We start from the raw sequence: 24,084 nt of genomic DNA on the forward strand, positions 1-24,084 counted from the left end.
GATGGCATTCTCAGTAGTGTGCAAAACTTTTAGGCAGGAGTGGAAAAAAGGTGGCAAAATGAGAATGTGTCCAAAAACAAATGATAACAGTTTATTTTTATCAATTAATGTTCAAAGAGAATGTGCACTGCATGCGGTCATGATTTTCCGAAGCCGGTGGCAAGGGCAGGCATTCACATAACTCCAAGTATGCGATTTGCCACATTCCAACTAGACGTGACTGGCCTAGCTCAAAACAAGGGGGAAGCGCACGTCTAGTCGGCATGTGCCTGTATGCAAATTGCTCTCTCCACCAAGTATTCAAAAGTCAGTACCTGCCTTAATGGGGGGTTAATTAGAAAAAATTGTAAAAGGACAAGAAATGACAAGTGCAGATAGAAATAATTATATATAAATAATTATATGCTATATCAATTTCTTGTATATTCTATATCTGAATGTGCCCGTGGACAAGAGTGGAACCCTCTCGAATTAAACAGAACACACCAAAGAAAATATGCCGAGATAAGGTAAAAAAAAAAATGTTCAATAAAACTGCCTATAAAGTGTCACCATATGTTCGAAGTTTTTGCAAGAGGCATTTTTATTAAATGGTCCCTCTATTCTATTGGTACAGTTTTACACAGACATCTCCTGTCCACATGGGCCCAGGGAGGCACGGGGAGTGAGAAGATGTGGCCCAGGCAGTCACTAAAAAGGCACCACACTCGATCACAACCTTGACAGGCTGAGAGGCCTCTTTCACTAGCACCAGTGAAACAGAACCTGGTCAGCCTAGTAGGACTGCCACCAGTTCCTCGTTCGATATAAGCCAAGTCCGTTAACCGAATTATATCAGGTCAGAAACCAGCCCCGGTAGCATGAAAAGTTAAGCCTAGAATACGAACGTGTGGATTCGTGGATCGAGATAAAATCAGCCCAAGGTTAAATCATATATTTAATCGCCTTAAGGGCACACTAGACAATACACTATATACACAATGGTTATACATATAAAATGGTCAGATATGCAAATACAAAGAGATGGTAGTAAAAAAGATATAAGCAGATGGATCATGACAATTACCGGTTTGATGTTCGACCATGTGTGTGCTAGGCCGCAGGGGGAATGGGCTGCCAGCTGATTTCTAGTTCCTTCACAGCAAATTACTCGACGTGCCCTCCACTTTCAAAGTGAACCACAAGCATAACAGAGACAGCGATCACATGGCCTTACTATAGCCTTTATCCCCATTTGGTTTACTCCCCTACTGCCCTCTGGGCTGAATCTAAATCCTCTCTGCTTGCCTCCAGCAGCTAAAAACCAAAATCTAAGATGGGTCATTACTCCTTAATGGACGGTCATAGGGAGGCAGTTTGGACGCAATAACAACCTGCTGGGCCCCTGCTATGCGTTGAGACCAAAAACACTTTGCTATCTGGCTCCTACTAGCTATTCTATGTTATCTCCCCTTCCTGCGGTGCTAGAACAGATCAAGACCCTGGAAGGCATTCGGTCTGTTCCACAGATCTCAAAAATGTAACCAGTGTGTGACTAGGATGTACGATAAGTTCATATTCTCCTTATGAAATCATAGCTGACTCAACAAAGCAGGAAGACAGCATGGTATCTACATGGGTTTCTTCCTGTAGGAGCTTGATACTAGCTAGATGGTGGGGATGTGAATTTCTTCTCTGAAGATGAAAGGCTGGGCCCCCCTGCTGAGTCAGGTATCCTGTTACAGCTGCACAATGGAAGTTTTTTTTTTTTTTTTATAATTCCATGGCCAATAGGATACAAATGATTGACATAAAATGATATCTCCAATATTCTTCACACGCCAGATCACACCCCGACTGATCCTGAGAAAAGGGTTTGAAAATGCCCCATCCAAATGGCCAAGCATGAGATCTATATGGAGGCCAGAGAAAGCAGAGTGCTGCAGTCAGCCATTTCCAGGGGATCCATTTAAATCAGGGCATCTCAGAGCCACAGTAGGGATCTCAGCAGTCTGACCCCCACTGATCAGATTGTGATCACCAGTTCTGTGGGCAGGTGATAGCTTTAAATGTTGGGAATATAACTATGTCCACAGTTCACTCATTTGGGATATTCACTAATTGTTAAACAAGTGCCTTAAAGGGGATATCTGGCGACGTGCATGGTCCTGATTACATTACAACCCCATGATCAGCAGGTATCCTATTGTAAAGAAGAGGACATCTCCACAATACAGGCCTATAGTGTGAGTGTGTGGGGTTGTAGTATCATCAGAAAAGCTCAATACGACATGCAATTGAGCAGCGACAGATAACCCCATTAAGTCCCCCGTACTAGATTTGCTATGTATGGTGCCCTTCACATGGCACCCCCACATGCTGGTTACCTGCGGAGGTGGAGGAACGCTGTGTAACACTGTTTGCGGAAAGCCTGGTACTGCTCGCTCTGGGTTCCTCCCATTCCTTCCACCATCTCTTTGTTCAGCTTCATGGGGGGTGGCAGAGGCTTTGGGTCTCTTCCCAAGATGTAACCAAAATCGATGTGGAATAATTTCCCTAGAAATGAAGTAGAGTGGCAAAGATTACAACATGTACAATAACTGGAATATATCAGGTGTTACAGAGTAGAGAGGCAAGTGGTAAATGAGGGAGCGTGCCACAATCCCCGGGATCCGACCACCTTAGTGTGAGCACACCTTGAGGGAGGCGACGGCTCTCCAGGTGGTTGTTAGGAAACCTCCAACACTGGTCATTTCAGAAAGGTGAGTCGAGGGAATGTGTCATCCCACAGACATTCCCTCATCTCACCCTTCTGAACAGACAAGTATCGGAGGTTACCAAATCAAAACTAATGGTTTCCTACTCATCCAGTCTCATACATACATGATATTAAACAGGGCAGACATCACACAGAGGATATACCAATCTAATAAGTAATGATCGGCAATCTAATACACGGATGACACGAAGGAAGGCATCAGTCCTACACAGCACAGCGGTCAGGGCTCCGTGCCACAAAAATACCTACAACTTAAGAGTAACTTCAAGAACAACTCGTTTTTTGATCCAATGTTCTAAGATTTATCTTTAGGAGTCTCGAATATCCAGACTTCACCATAAACCTATCTTGGAAGAGCTGCAATCTAAGAAAACAAGGATGAGTGGGTTGGAGGGCTCACTGAATGTAGAGAGAATAAGGATCCACCAGCAGAATAGTGAGTGCAGCTCTGGAGTATAATACAGGATGTAACTCAGGATCAGTAATGTAATGTATGTACACAGTTACTGCACCAGCAGAATAGGGAGGGCAGCTCTGGAGTATAATACAGGATGTAAACAGGATCAGTTCAGGATCAGTAATGCAATGTATGTACACAGTGACTGCACCAGCAGAATAGTGAGTGCAGCTCTGGGGTATAATACAGGATGTAATCAGGATCAGTACAGGATCAGTAATGTAATGTATGAATACAGTGACTGCACCAGCAGAATAGTGAGTGCAGCTCTGGTGTATAATACAGGATGTAACTCAGGATCAGTAATGTAATGTATGTACACAGTGACTGCACCAGCAGAATAGTGAGTGCAGCTCTGGGGTATAATACAGGATGTAACTCAGGATCAGTAATGTAATGTATGTACACAGTGACTGCACCAGCAGAATAGTGAGTGCAGCTCTGGAGTATAATACAGGATGTAACTCAGGATCAGTAATGTAATGTATGTACACAGTGACTGCACCAGCAGAATAGTGAGTGCAGCTCTGGAGTATAATACAGGATGTAACTCAGGATCAGTAATGTAATGTATGTACACAGTGACTGCACCAGCAGAATAGTGAGTGCAGCTCTGGAGTATAATACAGAATGTAACTCAGGATCAGTACAGGATCAGTAATGTATGTAGACAGTGACTGCACCAGCAGAATAGTGAGTGCAGCTCTAGAGTATAATACAGGATGTAACTCAGGATCAGCAATGTATGTACACAGTGACTGCACCAGCAGAATAGTGAGTGCAGCTCTGGAGTATAATACAGGATGTAACCCAGGATCAGTAATGTAATGTATGTATACAGTGACTGCACCAGCAGAATAGTGAGTGCAGCTCTGGGGTATAACACAGCATGTAACTCAGGGCTAGTACACTCTTGTGCATTCCGTGGCATTACTATGGTAGGTACTGGCACTGACAACTTCACCACAACTGTTGCTTTTCTTGGCATATTGGGAGTCCAGTTTTAAGCCATGCACATGGCACTTGGTGATACTGACATCATACCCTTGATGCGCTTATTTTATGTCATGAATCATCGTCTCTTTATATCCTCTTCAGACTCCTCACCGCCCAATCCACCTATTAATAATTCCGCTACCACATAAGAGAGAGAATCCTCAGAAGCAGCTGTTGTAAAACGCGGACGCAGCAGCTGAAAACAAACATCTGCTCCCCGCGCCCGTCACTGGCACTTACGTAAATTGAAATACGACGGCGTCTCCATCAGGACACTCGGCACATAAAGCCCAATGTACACACAGCGCCTCTGCCAAAACTTACCCTGGAGTCCGGGACACAGTTATTGTCTGGCTCAGCACTTTCAAATGCCACCACCATCACGAGGAAATTGACAGCGCTTCCGAGGCGGCGTGTCGGCGTCAGTCTTCTATAACCAAATGTGTTCACAGCGAGACATTTATCCGACAGGACACGGCGCTGGATAATTCATGGCCTGATCTCTCAGGAAACGCACAGTCTAAGAAAAGGAGTCTCCGAATAGAAAGGCTCAGAGAGGGCGTGAGAAGAACGGCTAAGAGCTTTCTTCCGAGGCCGGTGATGGATAATGATGGAGTCGGCAGAGCTTGGCCCTGTCTGTAGTAGCGATGCTATGTCAGGCTTAATGCACTGGCCTAATGTGGATGGACGGTACAGCAGAGGTGAGCCAGGGACCCGTACACACCATGCAGCGGGTACATACCACGTATCATAGGATAACAGCAAAAGGGACGGTTAACAATCCAGGAGGCAGCTCTGCATGTCATAGCGGGATGCAAAGACCATCTATGGTGCCAGAAGAATGGCTACGCAGTGTGCGGGGGTGAGGAACGCAGCAGGATATGGATGAATGCTGCTGATCTTCAGACACACGTGCTTGTTATGTTTGTTATGGGGCAGCATTAGTTGCATTACTTCTGAAAAAAATTGGAATGGAAAAAACGCAGCGTTTTACAATACCAGAAAAGTGATGAAAAGGTCTCTGAATTCTCATGCACATTTTGCTTATTATTTACATATTTGCAGCCTCTCAATTCTTGCAGCGTTTTTGTAGTGTATTTCACCCAATACGAGCGAGTGGGGAAAATACGCAAAAAAACCACATGTTAAAAAAAGGTAAAAACCTGGCAAAAAAACAAGTATTTTATGCAGCGATTTTCCTGCCAAACATCACGATTTGCAACAGAATGTCGTGCAACAAACCGTGAACATGTGCACAAAACCTTTTAAAAGTTATATTCTTGTACATAGGGGCATTATTATAGTAGTTATATTCTTGTACATAGGGGCAGTATTATAGTAGTTATATTCTTGTACATAGGAGCAGTATTATAGTAGTTATATTCTTGTACATAGGGGCAGTATTATAGTAGTTATATTCTTGTACATAGGGGGCAGTATTATAGTAGTTCTATTCTTGTACATAGGGGCAGTATTATAGTAGTTATATTCTTGTACATAGGAGCAGTATTATAGTAATTATATTCTTGTACATAGGGGCAGCATTATAGTAGTTATATTCTTGTACATAGGAGCAGTATTATAGTAGTTATATTCTTGTACATAGGGGCAGCATTATAGTAGTTATATTCTTGTACATAGGGGCAGTATTATAGTAGTTATACTCTTGTACATAGGAGCAGTATTATAGTAGTTATATTCTTGTACATAGGGGCAGTATTATAGTAGTTATATTCTTGTACATAGGGGGCAGTATTATAGTAGTTATATTCTTGTACATAGTGGGCAGTATTATAGTAGTTATATTCTTGTACATAGGGGGAGTATTATAGTAGCTATATTCTTGTACATAGGGGCAGTATTATAGTAGTTACATTCTTGTACATAGGGGCAGTATTATAGTAGTTATATTCTTGTACATAGGAGCAGTATTATAGTAGTTATATTCTTGTACATAGGGGCAGTATTATAGTAGTTATATTCTTGTACATAGGAGCAGTATTATAGTAGTTATATTCTTGTACATAGGGGCAGTATTATAGTAGTTATATTCTTGTACATAGGGGGCAGTATTATAGTAGTTCTATTCTTGTACATAGGGGCAGTATTATCGTAATTATATTCTTGTACATAGGGGCAGCATTATAGTAGTTATATTCTTGTGCATAGGGGCAGTATTATAGTAGTTATATTCTTGTGCATAGGGGGCAGTATTATAGTAGTTATATTCTTGTACATAGGAGCAGTATTATAGTAGTTATATTCTTGTACATAGGGGCAGCATTATAGTAGTTATATTCTTGTACATAGGGGCAGTATTATAGTAGTTATATTCTTGTACATAGGGGCATTATTATAGTAGTTATATTCTTGTACATAGGGGCAGTATTATAGTAGTTATATTCTTGTACATAGGGGGCAGTATTATAGTAGTTATATTCTTGTACATAGTGGGCAGTATTATAGTAGTTATATTCTTGTACATAGGGGGAGTATTATAGTAGTTATATTCTTGTACATAGGAGCAGTATTATAGTAGTTATATTCTTGTACATAGGGACAGTATTATAGTTGTTATATTCTTGTACATAGGGGGCAGTATTATAGTAGTTATATTCTTGTACATAGCGGGCAGTATTATAGTAGTTATATTCTTGTACATAGGGGCAGTATTATAGTAGGTATATTCTTGTACATAGGGACAGTATTATAGTTGTTATATTCTTGTACATAGGGGGCAGTATTATAGTAGTTATATTCTTGTACATAGGGACAGTATTATAGTAGTTATATTCTTGTACATAGGAGCAGTATTATAGTAGTTATATTCTTGTACATAGGGACAGTATTATAGTTGTTATATTCTTGTACATAGGGGGCAGTATTATAGTAGTTATATTCTTGTACATAGGGACAGTATTATAGTAGTTATATTCTTGTACATAGGAGCAGTATTATAGTAGTTATATTCTTGTACATAGGGACAGTATTATAGTAGTTATATTCTTGTACATAGGGGCAGTATTATAGTAGGTATATTCTTGTACATAGGGACAGTATTATAGTTGTTATATTCTTGTACATAGGGGGCAGTATTATAGTAGTTATATTCTTGTACATAGGGACAGTATTATAGTAGTTATATTCTTGTACATAGGGACAGTATTATAGTTGTTATATTCTTGTACATAGGGGGCAGTATTATAGTAGTTATATTCTTGCACATAGGGAGAGTATTATAGTAGGCATTTTAATGAAGATAGGTGGCAGTATTATATTCTTGTAAATAGCAGTAGGTATTATAATATAATTTTGTTATTCACAGGTCAGTTTTAGTTCGCAGTTACAGTCTTGAACACATGGATGAGTGAATACCTATATACTAACCCACCAGCCAGCATGTAAACTAGGAGACAGCAATGGAAAGGTTTTCTTTTTAAGGTCACAATTCATGTCAATGTAGGACACAGCAGATTGACATTTGTTATTATGCGGTAGAACATACATTCTGTACAGTACAAGCAGCATATCTTTGCAGCAGCACAGCTCAAGTGCACTGCTTGAAAATAAAAGTGTAACATCTCCATTAATATGCACGGGGACATTCTTTTTCTATTTTCATAAGTATGGGTTAAAAGATTTACAATGACTGTCCATGTAATAAGAAAGTATTTCCTGAGCTTCATAAATCTAGAGCTTATCTGAAATAGAACAATGGAATGACAACAGCGGAAAAAACCCTCCATGATGTACGATGTAGATCTGAGATCTCTATTACATGAGAAGCCGAGCTGGAAGGGTCTCCATGTGCTGTGTCCTCTATAGGTCAGTGTGTGGGGGGCAGCAGCGTCATAGAAATAACCATTTGTTTCCCATGTAATGTGTGTGTGCTGCACTATCATGAAGGTGCAGTATAACAACCGTTGTGCGGTATAATCAGGCTGCCTATTTACACAATAGCGCTCATTAGTCTAATATTTTGGGTTGCACTAAAGATCATCCTTGTTGGCGGAGCATCGCCCTGTGTAACCATGACTCGGGCTGACGAAAATTATGTCAATAAATGATTTATTACAGACCATTCCGTTTGCATCACAAGAGTGATCTGCTTGGGTAAACAGATAATTGTCGGCTGATCAGTATATATTTATTGATTGGCGATCGTTTAATGCCGCAACATCGTCTGGTGTAAATGTTTTCACTTTCTCTTTATTCGCAGTTTGGAACTAATTATATAAAAAAAAAAAAGATAAATGATCCTACAGTCTGTGTTAGATGACCTGGATCACTTCCCTAAAGATCAGGCAGAGAAATTCTGAAGTGCTCTGCCTGATCATATAGACAGCTTTGTAGATGTTCCCTCCCCCCCCCACCCCACTTGACATCATACCGGAGGAGTGGGAAGACATGAAATTTGGCAAGGTGATTAAACCACCACACAATCATGTATCATTCCCCTCTTCTACCCTACTGCACCAAGGGAGGGGGCAGTACTCTACTCCCTAGCTTCCATGTCTCTGGGTGGTAAAACTCTGTGTATGATCAGAGCTTTGTACCTTCTACAAATAATTTGAGTAGGGTGTGATTGGTTTAGAAACATTACCCAAGACCACCACAGAATAATAAAACAAACAAACAAAAAAAAAAAAGTTTCCTCTATTCTAGAACCCAAGAGTTGATAAAGTCTAATTAATTCATTAATCTCTGGACCAGATATCACCTCCCTACTAACCAGAATCCCTCAATGTCTGTCCACTATTTCATCCTTCTTCTCCGCTAGATTTCTGAAACTTAACATGGACAAAACAGAATTCATCATCTTTCCCCCATCTCACGCGACCCCCCCAACGAACCTAACCATTACAGTAAATGGCTGCCCACTCTCCCCAGTCCCACAAGCTCGCTGCCCCGGGGTTATCCTTGATGCTGATCTCTCCTTCAAACCACATATCCAAGCCCTTTCCACTTCCTGCCGACTTCAACTCAAAAATATTTCATGAATCCGTACATTCCTCAACCAAGAATCTGCAAAAACCCTAGTCCATGCCCTCATCATCTCTTGCCTTGACTACTGCAACCTCCTGCTCTGTGGCCTCACCTCTAACACTCTCGCACCCCTCCAATCTATTCTAAACTCAGCTGCCAGACTAATCCACCTGTCCCCCCGCTATTCCCCGACCTCTCCCCTCTGTCAATCCCTTCACTGGCTCCCCATTACCTAGAGACTCCAGTACAAAACCCTAACCGTGACGTACAAAGCCATCCACAACCTGTCTCCTCCATACATCTGTGACCTCATCTCCCGGTACTTACCTACACGCAACCTCAGATCCTCACAAGATCTCCTTCTCTACTCCCCTCTTATCTCCTCTTCCCACAATCGTATACAAGATTTCTCTCGCGTATCACCCCTACTCTGGAACCCTATACCACAACACATCAGACTCTCGCCTACCATCGAAACCTTCAAAGAGAGCCTGAAGACCCACCTCTTCCGACAAGCCTACAACCTGCAGTAACCACCGATCGACCAAACCGCTGCACGACCAGCTCTACCCTCACCTACTGTATCCTCACCCATCCCTTGTAGATTGTGAGCCTTCGCGGGCAGGGTCCTCTCTCCTCCTGTACCAGTTATGACTAGTATTGTTTAAGATTATTGTACTTGTTTTATTATGTATACCCTTCCTCACATGTAAAGAGCTATGGAATAAATGGCGCTATAATAATAAATAATAATAATAATTAATCAATTAAGGTACTCGGCAAATGTCTGTTAATTTGTTTTAAAGAGGGCTTGTCACTTGCTTATAATTAAAAAAAAAAAAAGCTTTAATATACTCAGTAAAAATCCCTACGCTTGTTTGATTCTGAAGCTCTTTTCGGTTCTGCACTACATCGCTCCATTGCAGAGATATTCACATTTGATGCTTTCAGAGCGTAGCATGTGGAATTTCTGTTTGCAGACTAACTGGGTCTTTCATCAGAGTCTTCTCTGGGGGCGCGTGCACGTTCACTCCTCCCACTCACACCATGTAGCCAATCATAGCTCAGCAGCTGATGTGTCTCAGATGTTGCAAAGCTGTGATTGGCAGCCTCTGGAAGGGACAGGTGAAAGAGCTTCTCCCCCCACCAGAGAAAACTCTGAAGAAACGCCCACGTGCACTCCAGGCAGAGATTCCACAGGTTGGGCTCCAAAAGCAACAAATGTGAATATCTCTGCAATGGAGAAATGCAGCGCAAAATGGAAAAGGTTTTAGAAGGTATTTGAGTCAAGTTTTTTGTTGAAAGTGACAGGTCCTCTTTAATTGTAACAAAGTATGCAGCTGAAAACAAGACAGAAGAAGAATTAACGACTTTGAAATGTGGTGCTGGAGAAGGATGTTATCAATGCTATGGATGGTAAGAAGAACAAACAAATCAATTTTGCAACAAATCAAGCCAGACAGGTCACTGAAAGTTAGGATCACCAAGCTACGACTTTCTTATTTTGGACACATCATACAAAGAGAGCAATCAGTGGAGAAAGACATCATGGTCAGAAGAACATAAGGAACAACGAGAAGAGGAAGACCAGCAACCTGATGGCTTGATACCATCAAGGTAAGGCTGAAGAAGACCCTGGTGGACCCAGATAGGCTTGCACAAGATTGATCTACCTACAGAGTGTTCATCTATCAAGTCATCATGGTTGGAGATTGAGCTAAGGCCATTAAATTAATAAACTCAGAAGGAGTTGCAATGAGAGGACACAACACAGCAAGTGGTCGCTTCTTGTATTGAGTCCTAACTGCAAACCTGTTTTGCACTTTATGTTGGAATAAGGATGAATCAAGAGTCCTTCAGTGAGTGCCATGAATGTATTTTTCCTGTTTGATTACCGCTCCTGGACAACCTGCATACACTGCTGTTATAAGCTGCGGATTTGATTATCAGTGCCGACTTATTCTCTTAGTACAGGGTCATCTCGCTGGTTGATGCAGAGGCTGTCCATGGAGAGATGGCTAAGCTATGGTGATGAGTGAACGTGCTCCGTTTAGATCTTATGAGCATGCTCATGTGCTAACTGAGTGTCTTTGGCATGCTTGAAAAATATGTTCGGTCCCCGCGGCTGCATGTCTAGCGACTGATAGGCAATCCTTGCAGGTGTTGTGGCTGTCGAACAGTCGCTAAACATGCAGCCGTGGGGAGTCAAACATATTTTTCAACCACGCTGAAGATACTCAATTAGCACATGACCATACTCCAATAAGACCTAATCCGAGCATGTTCGTTCATCACTACTGGGCAATCATGGCACTCTTGCCCGGATGAATCGGCATTACAACAAAAGGCGATGAGGTGAGCCGCACCTCTCCACCAACAGCAGCAGGACGCCTAGATAGGGGACCCTAGTTCTCGAGACAAGTACGGGCTCAGTATCAGAAATTAATGGCATACTATATCCCCAAGATGTGCCATAAATGTTAAATATAACAATACTTTGGAGTCCCAGAGGTTAGACCCCCTCACTGATGTATCACTTGTCACCTATCTAGTGGAATACCCTTATAAGTCACTGAGAACCACTGAAACGGATGACTGGTACCAGACAGCTGATAATCAATATTCTAAGAAAAGGTCCATCTGTATCCAGCTCTGTTCCGAATGACCTGGAAATTAGAGAGGAGCTGAAGGGAGGGTCCTGTAATGACATTAGCAGCTTCTCGGGGGCCATTTGTACAGGGGGATAGCAGGGTCTCCGGGGCTGAGTCTGACCCATGAGCAGCTTAGCGTCGGATTACAGGTTATAGATGTTGCTGTTTGCATTGATGAGAGAGTTATACAGCCAAATGAAACAAGACAGACAGTGGTGTCGGGCGACGCTCAGATGGGGACAGGGTCATGTTAGTCACTGCAGATCCCCTGCTAGGAAGCAAAAACAGGACGGAAAAAGTGCAAACAAATGATCAAAAAAAATAAAATAAATCATTATTCGGATATAAAGTGTCCCTTTGATTAATCCCTTCGCGACTGGGGCAATTTTCCATCTTTGCGATTTGGGGGTTTCTTTTTCACCATTAATACAGCCATTTGAGGGTTTATGTGTTGTACTTGTTACATTTTACCAAGTAACATACTGTGGGGAAAAAAATCCAACTGTGACGAAATTGCAAAAACGTGCAATTCCACAATTGTTTTATGTTTTTTTTTACGGAGTGCATTATCATGTAAAAATTACATGATGCACCATGTCGCTACAATTCCGACAGTATCAGACATACATAGTTTTCTGTCTTGTTTTAAGTGGAGAAAAAAAATTATAACTTTGTAAAAACAAAACAACAAACATTTTGCTTTTGTCAACTTTTTTTTGAGACCCCTAACGTTTTCATTTTTGTGGAGGATAGATCTGTGAAAATTGTTTTTTGTCAGGTTAGATGATTCTTATTGACACCATCTTAGGGCAGATACGACATTTTGATTACTTCTTATTACATTGTTTTTCCGTGTTGTTGCTGAAACAACAATAGCAATTCTGGCATTTTGATTTTTTTTTCTTTTTCATCACAAGGTTTACCAGTAAGATTAATTTAGCATTTTGATAGATTGGACTTTTACGGAGGTGGAGTTACTATAAATACATGTATTTTTTTTAATTCTTTGGAAGAAATTGTGGTGTGATTCAAATGTTTTTTATTTTTTTAACTGTATTTTGTAGTCCCCTTAGGGGACTTGACCCTGCGATCGGCGGATTATTGCAATATATAGCAACACCATCATCTGCTGGGAATAGGACACGCTCATCTCCATACAGGAAGCTTTTTTTCTATCAAGCTTAAAAGCACTGAGCTAAAGCAATCCAGGATCGCCAGAGTCAGCCGATAGTAGCATTGAAGCTGACCCAGGATCAGGCACTATGTTTCCAAAGCGGATATATATAACGATGCTGCTGGTCCAAACCATCAGTCACGAAGTCTGCCCCCAGCAAGCAGGAGGCAGGGCAGCAGTGTGCTCCTGCCAGAAATGATAGGAGAACCATTTTATTATGACTGCTCTGTGCCTACGCAGCATGCATGTTGTTACTAGGGTATCTCTGGCTTACACAACACCTTTAAATTTTATGCCGTCTGTTTACTGATTGGTGACATGTGCCAACTTTGGGAATGAGAATTATTCTCTCGTGCTGCACCAGTCATCTGGAATGTGCTACCCCAGACAACCAGGTTAATTCTTAATTTCCACTGTTTTAGGAGTGCCACAGAAAAACATCTTTTCCAGCTGTCACATCACCTCACTAATATAACTGTTCTCAGTTATCCTGTCTTACATCAGAATCAGGACCCTTCCCATGCACTCAATGATATTTTGTATCTGTACATATACAAATACTGACTGATGCAGATGGTCATGAACCCCCTTATTAAAAGGGAATCTATCATCATGGTTTCACCTCTCCAAATAGTGTGTATGCCCATGTAGCTCTTTCAAAAGTCCAGCAATAAATGTACATGATTGATCCGTTCCTCCGTTACGGAGAAATCAGAGCCTGAATTGATACGCAAATGAGGTTGAACTATGATAGATCTGAAACCTCTGTCACTCAAGCTTTATTCCCCACCCGGTGCTGCCTCCTCCTCCATGAATGACAGCCTTTCCGCAGAGTGATTTCATGATAAGGAGCAGTCACAAGCAGGAGGCGGCAGGTGGAGTGACAGAGGCTTCAGATCTACCATTTGCCTCATTTGCATATTAATTCAAATACTGATTTTTCAGTAACAGAGGAGCAGTCAGACCATGTAAATGTATAATGACTGGTCTTTGAAAGAGCTACATGAGCATTTAAATAGTTGTGGTGTGAAATCCTGATGACATTCGCTTCAATTATAAAGACGGCTGGACCATACACTACAAACCCTTTTTACATTGTGTGCCACTCCAAGGGGGAAGAGACAGAGGTGAGAGGGGGGAGAGAGAGGGCCACCATCCTGCAAATGATCCAAGATGTCGGACCCAAAATATAAAGATGCCATCAACAGACCAGAGATCAAGGAGAAGCTCCAACGCTTCCATAATAACATGTATGAACTTAACCCAGAAGGAGTACACCTAGCGGTAAGAGACCTTAACAACATTCTCTATGCCATGGCAGGAATGTCCGACCTGAAAAGAAGCATCAACAAGAGGCCAAGTAAACAAAATCCCAGCAACTGGTTTGACAAAGAATGAAAGGCCATACGGAAGGCCCCAAGAATGGCCTCAAATAATAAACATAGAGACCCAAAAACCCCATTCAGAGAGAAGCCTACCACACCATACAACAAAACTACAAAGCCATCCTCAGAAAGAAAAGAGCAAAACCACATCTCCACCAATCTCCTCCAACTTCAAGATGCCCTTGAAAACAACTAATTTTGGGAACTGTGGAATCACCTTGGATCCAACCAAAAAAGCAACAGCCTCCACATCCAGAGCGGCAACATCTGGCTCCAGTACTTCAAGGACCTTTACAAAGCTATCCCAAGTGAAGACCTGAACCCGGCACAAAAAGAGCTTGTGAACAAACTGAAGGCTATGGAAGAAAAATTCAAAGACTTCCAAAATCCTCTGGATACACCAATCACACTGACAGAAATAACAGAAAAGATCACACGGATAAAAGGTAAAAAAGCCAGCGGTCCAGATGTGATCCGCTCAGAAATGCTAAAATACAGCCCTCCAGACATCCAGGCCGCGATAAAACTATTTAATATCGTACTGCAGGCTGGCTGCTTCCCCAAAAACTGGAACCAAGGCCTCATAACCCCTATACCCAAAAACGGGGACAAGTACGACCCTGCAAACTACCGGGGAATATGTGTCAGCAGCAAACTGGGTAAACTCTTCAACTGCATCCTGAACAAGAGGATCCTCATCCAGCACTTCCTTCAGCAAGAGCCAAGCAGGGTTCATGCCGAACCACCGCACCACATCTACACTCTGCACAGCCTCATCAAAAGCCATGTCCACAATACAAAGAACGGGAAGATAAATGCCTAATTGTGGACTTCAAGAAGGCCTTCGACTCAGTGTGGCACCCAGGACTACTCCCAAAACTGCTGGGGAGCGTAATGGGAGGCAAAACATATGATGTAATCCGAAGCTCCTACACTGAGAACAGTTGCAGCGTGAGGGTCACCGGAAGGAGGACGGCCCATTTCCAACAGAGCCGAGGAGTGCAGCCTCAGTCCAACGCTCTTTAACATCTACATCAATGAGCTGTAGGTGGCCCTAGAGTCCTCAGCACCAGGACTCGCCCTCCATGACACCCAGGTGAAATTTCTGCTGTATGCTGATGACCTCGTGCTGTTATGAACGGAGAAAGGCCTCCAAGATCATCTGAAAATCCTAGAGACCTTCAGCAGCACATGGGTGCTGCCAATCAACCAGAAGAAACGTTCTGGTTTTCCAGAAAAGAAAGCAGAAACCTGCTGGCCATCCTACCTTTATGAAAGACAACTGTCCACTTACAGAAACCAACAAGTGCACCTACAGTTGTGGCCAAAAGTATTGACAACCCCTGCAATTCTGTCAGATAATACTCAGTTTCTTCCTGAAAATGATTGCAAACACAAATTCTTTGGTATTATCTTCATTTAATCTGTCTTAAATGAAAAAACACAAAAGAGAATGAAGCAAAAGGCAAAACATTGATCATTTCACACAAAACTCCAAAAATGGGCCAGACAAAAGTATTGGCACCCTCAGCCTAATACTTGGTTGCACAACCTTTAGCCAAAATAACTGCGACCAACCGCTTCCGCTAACCATCAATGAGTTTCTTAAAATGCTCTGCTGGAATTTTAGACCATTCTTCTTTGGCAAACTGCTCCAGGTCCCTGATATTTGAAGGGTGCCTTCTCCAAACTGCCATTTTTTGATCTCTCCACAGGTGTTCTATGGGATTCAGGTCTGGACTCATTGCTGGCCACCTTAGAAGTCTCCCGTGCTTTCTCTCAAACCATTTTCTAGTGCTTTTTGAAGTGTGTTTTGGGTCATTGTCCAGCTGGAAGACCCATGACTTCTGAGGGAGACCCAGCTTTCTCACACTGGACCCTACATTATGCTGCAAAATTTGTTGGTAGTCTTCAGACTTCATAATGCCATGCACACGGTCAAGCAGTTCAGTGCCAGAGGCAGCAAAGCAACCCCAAAACATCAGGGAAGCTCTGCCATGTTTGACTGTAGGGACCGTGTTCTTTTCTTTGAATGCCTCTTTTTTTCTCCTGTAAACTCTATGTTGATGCCTTTGCCCAAAAAGCTCTACTTTTGTCTGATCTGACCAGAGAACATTCTTCCAAAACGTTTTAGGCTTTTTCACGTAAGTTTTGGCAAACTCCAGCCTGGCTTTTTTTATGTCTCGGGGTAAGAAGTGGGGTCTTCCTGGGTCTCCTACCATACAGTCCCTTTTCATTCAGACGCCGACGGATAGTACGGGTTGACACTGTTGTACCCTCGGACTGCAGGGCAGCTTGAACTTGTTTGGATGTTCGTCAAGGTTCTTTATCCAACATCCGCACAATCTTGCGTTGAAATCTCTTGTCAATTTTTCTTTTCCGTCCACATCTAGGGAGGTTAGCCACAGTGCCATGGGCTTTACACTTCTTGATGACAATGCGCACAGGAGACACAGGAATATTCAGGTCTTTGGAGATGGACTTGTAGCCTTGAGATTGCTCATGCTTCCTCACAATTTGGTTTCTCAAGTCCTCAGACAGTTCTTTGGTCTTCTTTATTTTCTCCATGCTCAATGTGGTACACACAAGGACACAGGACTGAGGTTGAGTCAACTTTAAACCATGTCACCTGGCTGCAAGTGTGATTTAGTTATTGCCAACACCTGTTAGGTGCCACAGGTAAGTTACAGGTGCTGTTAATTACACAAATTAGAGAAGCATCACATGATTTTTTGAACAGTGCCAATACTTTTGTCCACCCCCTTTTTTATGTTTGGTGTGGAATTATATCCAATTTGGCTTTAGGACAATTCTTTTTGTGTTTTTTCATTTACGACAAATTAAACGAAGATAATACCAAATAATTTGTGTTTGCAATCATTTTCAGGAGGAAACGGAATATTATCTGACAGAATTGCAGGGGTGTCAATACTTTTGGCTACAACTGTACCTGGGCCTAGAACTCAGCCAGTCAGGGAGCTTCAAGCAAGCCACAGTGTTACTGAAAGACAAGGCATCCAAAGCCTTCTATGCCATCACAAGACATCTGTACCATCTCAAGGCACCAGTAACAGTCTTTCTAAAAATCTATGACTCCATCATTGCCCTAAACCTTCCGTACGGCAGTGAGGTCTGGGGCCCAGTCTCAAACCCAAACTGGTCAAAGTGGAACGCTTGGCCGACTGAAATTTTCCACCTAGAGTTCTGCAAGCATCTTCTCCAAGTCCATCGGAGCACATCAAACAGCGACTGCCGAGCAGAACTGGGCAGATTCCCACTACACCTCGCAATCCAGAAGAAGGCGCTGTCATTCAAGGCTCATCTACAACGTAGTAGTCCCAGGTCCTACCATCACAAAGCCTTCCTATACCAGGAAGCCCCAGGAAACTTCCCAACACAAAGTACCAAAAGCCAGTCTGACCAAGCCATCAATCTACATGGCGTGACAAAAGGCGAAATCTGGAAGATGGTACACAAAGTCAAAGAGGAATATCTCAGCATCTGGAGGAATGACAAACAAATCGCAGAAACTGACGATACACCAGACCCTACAGAGGGAGTACAAACTGGCCCCTTATCTAGAGAAACCAGAAAACCCCAAAGAGCGACAGATCCTGAGCCGATACAGACTGAGCGCCCACAGCCTACTCATCGAATCCAGGCGGCACCGACAGAACTACAAACCCCGAGAGAGCAGACTCTGGCAGCAGTGCCCCCAGGAAGCCGTGGAGGATGAGGCCCACTTCCTGCTGAGGTGCCCCAAATACTCCGCAGTGAGGGACACTCACCTCAATAGACTGTCTGATCTCCTCCCAAACTTCACCTCCATGGAGGAGGAAGAGAAACTGCCGATAATACTGGGGAAAGAGGAAAGTGCAGTGTCCACAGCAGCGGAATATGTCACTGACTGCCACAGACTAAGAGGAGCATGATATGTCATGGACTCCTGTACCCCACCATAGACATGTCCCTATCCCCCCCGACTAAAGAGCCCGATATGTCATGGACTCCTATACCCCACCCTGAAAAAGTCCCTATCTCCCGACTAAAGAGCCTGATATATCCTGGACCTCTATATGCCTCCCTACCCCACTCCCCTATTTTTACCATATGCTTTGGCAATGCTAATGTACTTAGTCCTGCCAATAAAGCTCATTTGAATTGAATTGAATTGAGAGAGAGAGACCGAAGGACAGAGAGAGCAAGAGAGACCAAGGGACAGAGAGAGCGCGAGATTGACCGAGGGACAGAGAGAGAGAGAGAGAGCGCGAGAGAGACCGAGGGACAGAGAGAGAGAGAGAGAGAGAGAGAGAGAGAGAGAGAGAGAGAGCGCGAGGGACACAGAACGAGAGAGAGACCGAGGGACACAAAGAGAGAGACCGAGGGACACAGAAAGAGAGAGACCGAGGGACACAGAGACGGAGGGACACAAAGAGAGAGACGGAGGGACACAAAGAGAGAGACGGAGGGACACAAAGAGAGAGACGGAGGGACACAAAGAGAGAGACGGAGGGACACAGAGAGAGACGGAGGGACACAGAGAGAGACGGAGGGACACAGAGAGAGACGGAGGGACACAAAGAGAGACGGAGGGACACAAAGAGAGAGACGGAGGGACACAAAGAGAGAGACGGAGGGACACAGAGACGGAGGGACACAAAGAGACGGAGGGACACAAAGAGAGACGGAGGGACACAGAGACGGAGGGACACAAAGAGACGGAGGGACACAAAGAGACGGAGGGACACAAAGAGAGAGACGGAGGGACACAAAGAGAGAGACGGAGGGACACAAAGAGAGACGGAGGGACACAAAGAGAGACGGAGGGACACAAAGAGAGAGACGGAGGGACACAGAGAGAGACGGAGGGACACAAAGAGAGAGATGGAGGGACACAGAGAGACGGAGGGACACAGAGAGACGGAGGGACACAGAGAGACGGAGGGACACAGAGACGGAGGGACACAAAGAGAGAGACTGAGGGACACAAAGAGAGAGACTGAGGGACACAAAGAGAGACTGAGGGACACAAAGAGAGAGACTGAGGGACACAAAGAGAGAGACTGAGGGACACAAAGAGAGAGACTGAGGGACACAAAGAGAGAGACTGAGGGACACAAAGAGAGAGACTGAGGGACACAAAGAGAGAGACTGAGGGACACAAAGAGAGAGACTGAGGGACACAAAGAGAGAGACTGAGGGACACAAAGAGAGAGACTGAGGGACACAAAGAGAGAGACTGAGGGACACAAAGAGAGAGACTGAGGGACACAAAGAGAGACTGAGGGACACAAAGAGAGAGACTGAGGGACACAAAGAGAGAGACTGAGGGACACAAAGAGAGAGACTGAGGGACACAAAGAGAGAGACTGAGGGACACAAAGAGAGAGACTGAGGGACACAGAAAGAGACTGAGGGACACAGAAAGAGACTGAGGGACACAGAAAGAGACTGAGGGACACAGAAAGAGACTGAGGGACACAGAAAGAGACTGAGGGACACAGAAAGAGACTGAGGGACACAGAAAGAGACTGAGGGACACAGAAAGAGACTGAGGGACACAGAAAGAGACTGAGGGACACAGAAAGACTGAGGGACACAGAAAGAGACTGAGGGACACAGAAAGAGACTGAGGGACACAGAAAGAGACTGAGGGACACAGAAAGAGACTGAGGGACACAGAAAGAGAGAGAGACTGAGGGACACAGAAAGAGAGAGAGACACAAAGACGGAGGGAGAGAGAGAGACACGGAGGGAGAGAGAGACGGAGGGAGAGAGAGACAGAGGGACAGAAACGGAGGGATAGATGGGGAGAGGGATAGATAAGCGTGAGGAATAAATAAGAGGGATAAATAAGAGAGGGATAAATAAGAGAGGGATAGAGAGATACACAGATAGTGGTTTATGAGTTTGTATTATGTTGGATGTATACATTCTGAAAACTTTCCTCTCAGATTCCTTCATAGAAGGGTGTGAGTGGAATAAGCCGCACACAGACCCTCTGCAGGTAATTAGCACTCACCAGATCGCTCCAGCCAGCAGCCTAGGAGGGTACATTTGGAGTACAGACGGTGACATGCCATGCGTGACATTTTATAGAGCGTGGAGTTTTAATCTAACATTTTTGCACAATGTGATTATTTATCTGCAGACTCAATTTATGCTTCAGATTGTTGGAAGCAAAAAACAAGCAATTTAATAAACAAAACATCTTCTCGGCGACTCATCTCCCGAAAAACAAGAAAACAAAAGAATATTGTGTGCGTGTTCAGGTGGACGAGGAGGTGGACTGACAGTGCCCTCTTCTGACAGTCTAGGGAATATCCATCCATTTGGGCCAATTTTTTTTTTTTTTTCCACCTGGCAACAAGAACGAGCCTTCCACACATAAAATTCATGACAGACACAGCAAATTATGCTGCCTGCAATCAGTTAGATTAAACAGTAATTGTATTTAACGCTGCCTGCAACATGCACAAAAATCATTTATTCTCATTTAGAACTGAGAAGGAAATAGAAGCGGAAGAAATAAGATTTATTCCATCATATTACTCTAAAATGGATCAGTATTTAGGGAAAATCCATACAAATCACAATTCTAAAATCTGCACTAATCCCGCAGCCTTGTCTGGAAATCAGGATTGATTGACAACACCTCCTGATTGTTGTGCGCCTTCAATCAGCTGATCGGCTCAGACTATTTGATTTAATTTGACTGACAATGTGATAAATTGATAATCTGCACAACACTTTACATAAAAATACTCCAAAGTGCAGGTCACTGGGTGATGTTCTTGCTGTCAATAGAATAGTCTATAGACACATCAGATAACAGAGAGGGGGGAGTGTGGAGGGAGGGGGGAGTGCCTTTGGCCCTCCACATGGAGGGAGGGGGGAGTGCCTTTGGCCCTCCACATGGAGGGAGGGGGGAGTGCCTTTGGCCCTCCACATGGAGGGAGGGGGGAGTGCCTTTGGCCCTCCACATGGAGGGAGGGGGGAGTGCCTTTGGCCCTCCACATGAAGGGAGGGGGGAGTGCCTTTGGCCCTCCACATGAAGGGAGGGGGTATGCCTTTGGCCCCCCACATGGTCGGCCACAGATTTGAGCACCTCTGAAAAAAGAGACAACGCTTAACAGAGGCCAAATGGAATCCAGAGTAACTCTGCTGCCTCATTATAGTGATTTGATTGCTCAGGGTTTCATCCGAATCACATATTTTGTAGGATTGAAGGAAACCCCAATGTAAGTGCTCAGCGTAGAGCACAGGATAAATATGATCCATAATGTTCTGTACCCCAAAATGCCGCAAAAGCTTCTACTCAAGCCACAAAAAAAACCCAAGTCATCATTTAGGTTTGTCATCTGTTAATAGAAATATAGGGGGGTGTCCACAGTACTGGTAGAACAAATATTCTGGAAAACAGACATGGCTCTTACCAAAAGAATTCCAGGGAAATCTGCTCTCCCAAATCCAAATGCCCCCCTCCTGAGCCCCACAGTCTGCCTAAACCGCAGTTAGCATCCACATCTTTGGCATTATTGTAGCAGCGAGAGCCCATTTAATTTATGGGGTGCATGTCTCAGAAGCACAAGTTGGGCACTAGAACGGCAGATTTGCATTTTCACTCAACAACATTCACTGCTGGCTGTTTCTGCAAAACACCAATGGAGTCAAAACCATCACTACACCTGTAGATAAATTCCCAGAGGGGTTTAATATCCAAAATGGGGTTACTTGAGTAGGGTATTCTGCTCGTCTAGCACTTACACTTAGGGGCTCTGTATATGGAGTCCGCAAACTATTCTAGGAAAATCTGCGCTCCAGGAGGCAAATAGCGCTCCGTCCCTCCCAAGACTCTCCGTATGGCTAAGTAGTACTGTACAGCCACATATGCCACATTCACGAGAAATTGTGTAACAAATTATATGGTCATTTTGACCTATTTCTCTTTGCGAAAATGTAAAATCTGGGGCTAAAACCACATTAGAGTGGTAAAAAAAGTAGTTTTTGACCACATATGGGGTACTGCCATACTCAGGGAGACATTGCATAACCAATTTCTGGGTTCAAGGGTTCTGCAAATGAGCCATGGTGTCGGCTCTCGATTCCAGCAAATTTTGTGTTCAAAAAGTCCAATTGCGCTCCTTCCTTCCGAGCCCTGCCCCAAAACAGTAGCATTCCCCCACAAATGGGGTACTGTTGGACTCAGGAGAAATTGCACAAGAAATTTTGAGATCCATTTTCTCCTGTTACCCTTCTGAAAAAAAAAAAAAAATTGTGGGGGGGTTGGCTAAAGTAAAATTGATGTTAAAAAAAAAAAAATGTTCATTTTTCCTTCCACATTGCTTTAAAAACGTGTTAATAAACTTCTTGGATGTGGTTTTGGGCAGTTTGAAGGGTGGAGTTTTTACAATGGTGTCACTTTTGGATATTTTGTCACATGGGGCCCTCAAGCGCACTTCTTTAAAAATAAAAAACCCAATTGTTTTGTAAATTTTGTTGGAAAAATTAGAAATTACAGAGAAATATTTAACCCTTCTAACAAAAAAAAAAAATAGTTTTTTCAAAACGGATGCACATGTGCAGTAGACATGTGGAAAATGTTATTTGTTACCTATTTTGTGTGTGTAAAGTTTCTGGTTTAAGGGCAAAAAAAATTTAAGGATTGAAAATGGCGAAAAATTCAATTTTATTTTTGTCAAATTTAGATATTTTTAGAAATAAATGCAAATGATATCAACCTTAATTTACCTCTAGAATGAAGTACAATATGTCACAAAAAACAATCTCTGAATCGGAGGGATCCGTTGAAGCGTTCCAGAGTTATTACCACAAAGTAATTCCCCTGGTCGGAATTGGAAAATGAGGCTGGGTCACTAACCGGGGCTGTGGAGTCGGAGTCGTGGAGTCGGAGCCCATTTTAGTTGAGTCGGAGTCATGGAAATTGAGGAGTCGGGAGTAGGAGGTTTGGCTTACCGAATCCACAGTCCTGGCAGGGTTGTGGAGTCGGAGCCCATTTTGGTGGAGTCGAAGTCACGGAAAGTGAGGAGTCGGAGGTTTAGCTTACCGACTTCACAGCCCTGTAACCAGCAGTATTTGCCATTAGGCACTTGAGGGCAAGTCAATCAGATGGGTAACCAATTGTATGTAAAACAAATTATGTCAAGCACAATTTATCAAACAAATCCTCCCAAGAATTTTGTGCAAAAAGACAATATAATATAAAGTAAATATTTATTTTATTGAAAAATAATAATATTAAAATGTATATAAGATAATTAATATAACAGCTGATAGAAGCACATATAATAATCAATATCTAGATATGAGAACATACAAAAATTACATTAATACAAAAATCCAGGTGATGCAATAATAAAATATAAAAAGCTGACACAAAGGACACCTAGATAAATATATACACTAACAATACAGAATTAATATGTATATATATGGCTGTGTAAAAAAACCGTTACACAGGAGTATTGCAGCCACAAAATGTATAAGTACCCAAGTGCACTAGTGCTGAATAAGGAAAACATATATGTCCTAGAATAAAGCCAAAGAACATCTAATAAAAGTGCAAGGGGGGCGTAAATTTTTGTTTATTTAGCACTACGACACTTTACGGGTTCCCAGCTGTGTCTCACACAGATAACACACAGCCACAGGCATTG

General features: G+C 43.0%; 1 protein-coding gene across 2 annotated transcripts in view; it reads right to left on the bottom strand.

The window, feature by feature from the left end:
* PIK3C3 (phosphatidylinositol 3-kinase catalytic subunit type 3) overlaps window positions 1-24,084 on the bottom strand; it is a 186,704-nt gene that overhangs the window by 61,217 nt on the left and 101,403 nt on the right. For both annotated transcript variants that reach the window (XM_077283882.1, XM_077283873.1), the window contains exon 22: window positions 2,367-2,535. In XM_077283882.1, the coding sequence (XP_077139997.1) occupies window positions 2,367-2,535 (169 nt within the window). The remainder of the gene's footprint in view (window positions 1-2,366; window positions 2,536-24,084) is intronic.

Source organism: Ranitomeya variabilis, chromosome 1, assembly GCF_051348905.1.
Source record: "Ranitomeya variabilis isolate aRanVar5 chromosome 1, aRanVar5.hap1, whole genome shotgun sequence".
Lineage (NCBI taxonomy): Eukaryota > Metazoa > Chordata > Amphibia > Anura > Dendrobatidae > Ranitomeya > Ranitomeya variabilis.